General features: G+C 37.0%; 1 protein-coding gene across 1 annotated transcript; it reads left to right on the forward strand.

The window, feature by feature from the left end:
• The first annotated feature begins 453 nt into the window (after positions 1-453).
• On the forward strand, positions 454-2696 carry LOC134222298 (uncharacterized). The gene is made up of 5 exons (XM_062701441.1): positions 454-735; positions 919-1530; positions 1695-1784; positions 2404-2556; positions 2620-2696. The coding sequence occupies exons 1-5, from the start codon at positions 454-456 to the stop codon at positions 2671-2673; spliced, it is 1191 nt and encodes a 396-aa protein (XP_062557425.1). The 3' UTR covers positions 2674-2696.
• Positions 2697-4806: the final 2110 nt, after the last annotated feature.

Here is a 4806-nt window from a genome sequence, read left to right on the forward strand (position 1 = left end):
TAAAGGATTTCTTAAGAAAATTCCCGAGGATTTTCCAAAAGAATTCTTAGACAAATTTTGGAAGAAATTTTTGAAAGAATTCCTAAAGGAATAATTGTCTAGTAGGTTATCTATAAATAATCTCAGACACCGAACGCTTACTATTTCTTGAAAAAAAATAAAAATAAAATAAAATGGATCCTCGACTCTCGTGGATAAAGATGTAGCATTGTTTATCAAAAGAATGTTAAATGTTTATCAGGAAAAGCATAACACGTGTGCATAAACAATGAATCTAATATCAAGAATGTCCGTCATGACTTGAGCCTTTGATGTTATACTGCGATGTTTTTCTGAAACGATTAATGTTGCATGAGATGAATTCCCTCAGAGTCTCAAAGAATGGGTGCTTATAAAAGCATGCCAACGCTAAACTTCCTGTTCACACTCCGTTATCTACCGAGGAAAGCAAAAATGGATCTACTCGACAAGCTGCAAAGATACCGCATTTTTCGATACGACTATAAAGGAGCGGATGTCGCTTATCTAAGCACCGTCGATCGCATCGAGTACTTCAGTGATTTCATGGGAATTAATTTGTTCAATCGGAAATTCAAAATCTGCAATTTTCGCTTTTTGTGGGGTGTTAGCACGCTTTTTATTTACGTCTACCTGGTGGTCACGTCTACTTACTACTATCGGAATGATATTGAAAAGGCTTTGTCGTGCGTAACAACCTTCGGATTCTCAACACAGGTAAAATATTTCAGACGTTCACGTCTGGAATGACAATTATTTTGATTAGATGACCAAGGAACGCATCATTCTTTTGGTATATCTTTACTACATCATAATGTTAAAACAAACGAAAATTGATTTTTGATCATATAACATAAAATGGGTTATAAAGGGGAAAAATAATATTCAAACTATTCGCAGGCAGCATCAAAAATATATTCATTCATCATACGGCGCAAAAAGGTTATCGAAATTCACGAAATAAATTTGGACTTCTTCAACATGGATATTGTTCAAAATGAAACGGTTAAAAAAGCGTTCAAAAGAAGTGTTCAACTAAGCCACGTCCTGCAGACGCTCACTATTTATGGGTACTGCATTCTCACCGGAATCATTGGCTTGGCACCGGAGATCTACGGACTTATCACGTCGAAGCAAGTGCTTTCCTTCGGATTTGAGGCCATCCATTCCGATGCCTGGTCGGCTTATGCTGTCAACAGTTTGTTCCAGGTCAATTGTGCCTATTATGTGGCCTTTCTGACTACGGTCACCGATTGTGCTTTCATTCTTTATCTCCTAACTGCGACTGGACAGATTGATGCCATCGTAGGGCTTCTGCATGAGTTGGACAACATGATGAGTACGGAGCATGAGAAGGAGCGAATTGACGGACAGCTCTACAAGATAATCAAGATGCATCAACATCATCAACTGTACATGAGAAAAGTGGAACATTTATTTAATTTGTACTTTTTGATTTCCATTGCTTCGCTTTGTTTCAACATGTCAATCTCGTTGGCAGCTTTAATTCTGGTAAGAACATTGTTCATGGGTAAGTGTTCGCATCACTAAGAAATGGATGCAATTGCAATCCACCTCCGTCTGCAGTCATACTATTCAACTCGGAGCAATTCTCCAAAGTAATTTATTTCAATGACTTTCATTTTCTGACTATTTTTCCTTGGACACACGCTTAGATCGACTGGTATCTTGGCATAGTGGTTTTCTGCTTCGCATCATCGCAAATATTCTACATGTGCTTTCTTGGAACGTACTACGAAACTAAGGTAGGTCAACTTCCCCATTAGAATGTAACAAATATTAAACATATTCGGTTTACTCATTTGATAATGCATTGAGACACAATGCGAATTAGTATTCAACTCTTCCGTTATCGTCATAATAATGAAAATAACATTTAGAATCCTGAAAGACAATTACTCAAAAAACTTATGATTATGAAAATCTGAAATGAGTTTAGGAACATTAAAATTTTCTCCGATATGGGCGGATATTTATCCATATGTAAACAATCTAATCTTGTTATCATGTTGTCAGATTTCGGACAAAACTTTCAAAATTTTTCTTAACGCTCAAGAGACCAAAACAGAAAGTAATCAAGGAACCAGTTCAAACAGCATGAATTGCATATTAGAGGCAAACTATTTAGAAAAGTGGATGTATAGACAAAAAAGGGTCACATTATAATTATCTTTTAACTAAAACGATTGTAATAAGATCCTTTTAGGCTCCAGTGTTGATCACATATGGGGGATTTTTAGTTTGCATACATTTTAAATCAACTCTTAATGCTGTTTCAATTTATTTGATAAAAAAACTCGAATTTTCTACTTACAAATTTTATAGAGTTTTAGGAGTCATCCAGCATTTTTTCCCTTTTTCCAGAGCGAATTCCTCATAATGAAAATTGGTTCATTCGATTGGTACAAGTTATCGGTGAGAAATCAGAAATCTGTTAAATTTCTACTCACTGGAACCCAGTCACCGATTTTGTTGACTGCTATTTTGGAGAATTTAAATGTTGCTGCTTATTTGAAGGTAATTTTAAAATTCACACATTTCTTATATTTTTTATCATTGTGATGTGGTTTACCATTTCAGATACATAAAACGGTCTATTCTGGATTAATGTTACTTCTGCGTGTTAAAGAGTAGAATAAAGCGCATTCTAGTTTGATTTAAAATAGCACTCTCTATTGGCAAAGGGTGACTGTACCGGTTTTGGCCATGGCTCCTAATTTGGTCAAATTTGCGGAAAATTCCGAAAACAAAGAAAGCTTTCAAAGTTTTTTTAGCTTTACTAAGAGATATATCTCTCAGGCGTACAAGATGAAAAGCTGTTGAAACTATTGGATTATGTTGGAAAAGGTGTATTTTTCAGGGACGGTCGAATTAGCACTAAACTTGCTTAAACTGGTGTGTTTACCCTATCACAATTGCATTTAACCGATCTTTTTGGAAGCCATTATAAACATAAGAAAAATAATAAATTTAAAAACCTAAAATTACATAAAATATAAAAAAAAATCTGATAAAGTGCTCAAGGGCAAATCACTTCAAATGTGTCTTAATTATACACCCAAAACATTTTTAATAACATTCAGTGCATTAAGCTTTTTGTATCAAATCTCGCTTGCAAACCGATCAGAGAATGTCATTCTTGTTATACCAGCTCATTGCATTAAGTCGGTTTATTTGGTTTCGACCAATACATCCAAACGACTCTCGTTGGCTCCTCATGGAACAAGTATATGCAATATAAGTTTTACCCACACAATCTTCACGATTCCATTTAGCTTAATGATGGAAAGGGATACAAATTTACATGGTACCAATTTCATTTGTATGACGCTGGGTGGTGCGGATAGAATCGATTTGGTTGTCAAACTGAAGCCAAAATTTTCTATTTTGCCGGAGCCAAACATTGAAGATTGTGGTTATGTTCGTTTCTGATCTAATATTGAGAAGTATTGTTATTATTTTGGGAAAAATAAAAATAAACTTTGTTTGAGTTTTGTATTCTTTGTAACAAATATTCTCACATTATATTTCGAGTGGAAAATTAGTGGGAATGCAACTAAAAAGCACTCGTTACGAAATTTCACGAGATTCAGCAGCTGATTGGAGCATGAATGTATGTAAACAATCGTAAAGTCATGTAGAGTCTAGCGCATTTGTGCGCCCTCATGCAGCGTGGAAAGAGAAATTCGAAGAGCGGGAAATATTTGACAGCCAAGTAACTGCAAAATAATTTTGTTTATGGGAGTGATTTCAAAATATCACTCTGCTCGCTTGAGCGCAGAAAAGCGGCTCTATCCGCAGCACCCAGGTATGACGGATTGCTATCCCTGTCACCCTTCTTCTTGAGTTTGATTGGTAATTATCACATCCACTTAACAAACAACGTGGATTATGATAGTCTTTGGTCACTGCTTATCTTACCTGGCATCAGGGCCGGATTTATGGGGGGGGGCCGGGGGGGCCGTGGCCCCGGGCCCCACAAATCTTATGTACTATAACCAACCTTTTTTGTACATTTTGGGGCCCCCACATACCGTCGGCCCCGGGGCCCCTTTCGGCTAAATCCGGTCCTGCCTGGCATATAAATCAGATGATTAGGGCGTCAGTCGAGAAACGCTAAGCGTGGAGAGTCCGGGTTCAGTACTCGTCTTTGGCCAATTTTTTTTGTAGGGTAGCTAAGGTCGAAATATACAGCATTTCATTCCTCGATGTGAGTTTAAAAATAGATTCAATGTAGACAACAAACACAAACAGTTCTTATTTTCTCGTGACCGGGGACCTAATCCAAGGGCCTGCTGATTGCTTAATACAATCTGAGCATTTGTCGCAAATTATGGCAAATTGTACGTGGAACTAATGCAAGATTAAAATAAAATCATGCACTCTCTGGTTGGGTGTAGAATCAAAAATGTTGGAAAATAAGAATTAAGTAGGCCCCCATAGAGCATTCGTGCAAGACATTGATTAAATCCACTTGATGCTTAAACTGCCGTGACGAATCTTGACAATTTAAAGCAGCAAGTTCTTGGTCAATTTTCAACTAAAATGCTAGTGGTTTCAATTGTGACCAAGGAGCATTGTGGTTCCAGAAGGTAGACGAGTAAATGCTAGCAACCGGGATAAACACGACCATTCGTGTCGCTGTCTCAAACTGGTATCTGACGAAATATGAGTGTCGGGAGTCGAGCAGTCGGCAGTAGTAGTAGTTTTATTTGCGATGCTTTAAAAGCTAAGCATCATTCGCCACATTCAAATCAATATAAATAT

Source organism: Armigeres subalbatus, chromosome 3 (genome assembly GCF_024139115.2).
Source record: "Armigeres subalbatus isolate Guangzhou_Male chromosome 3, GZ_Asu_2, whole genome shotgun sequence".
NCBI classification, from domain to species: domain Eukaryota; kingdom Metazoa; phylum Arthropoda; class Insecta; order Diptera; family Culicidae; genus Armigeres; species Armigeres subalbatus.

Bases quoted from the DNA above. Each gene is read 5' to 3' on its own strand.
- LOC134222298 (XM_062701441.1), top strand. From the start codon at position 454: ATGGATCTACTCGACAAGCTGCAAAGATACCGCATTTTTCGATACGAC. The intron at 736-918 runs GTAAAATATTTC...AACTATTCGCAG, and splicing joins CCTTCGGATTCTCAACACAG to GCAGCATCAAAAATATATTC. The intron at 2,557-2,619 runs GTAATTTTAAAA...TTACCATTTCAG, and splicing joins ATGTTGCTGCTTATTTGAAG to ATACATAAAACGGTCTATTC.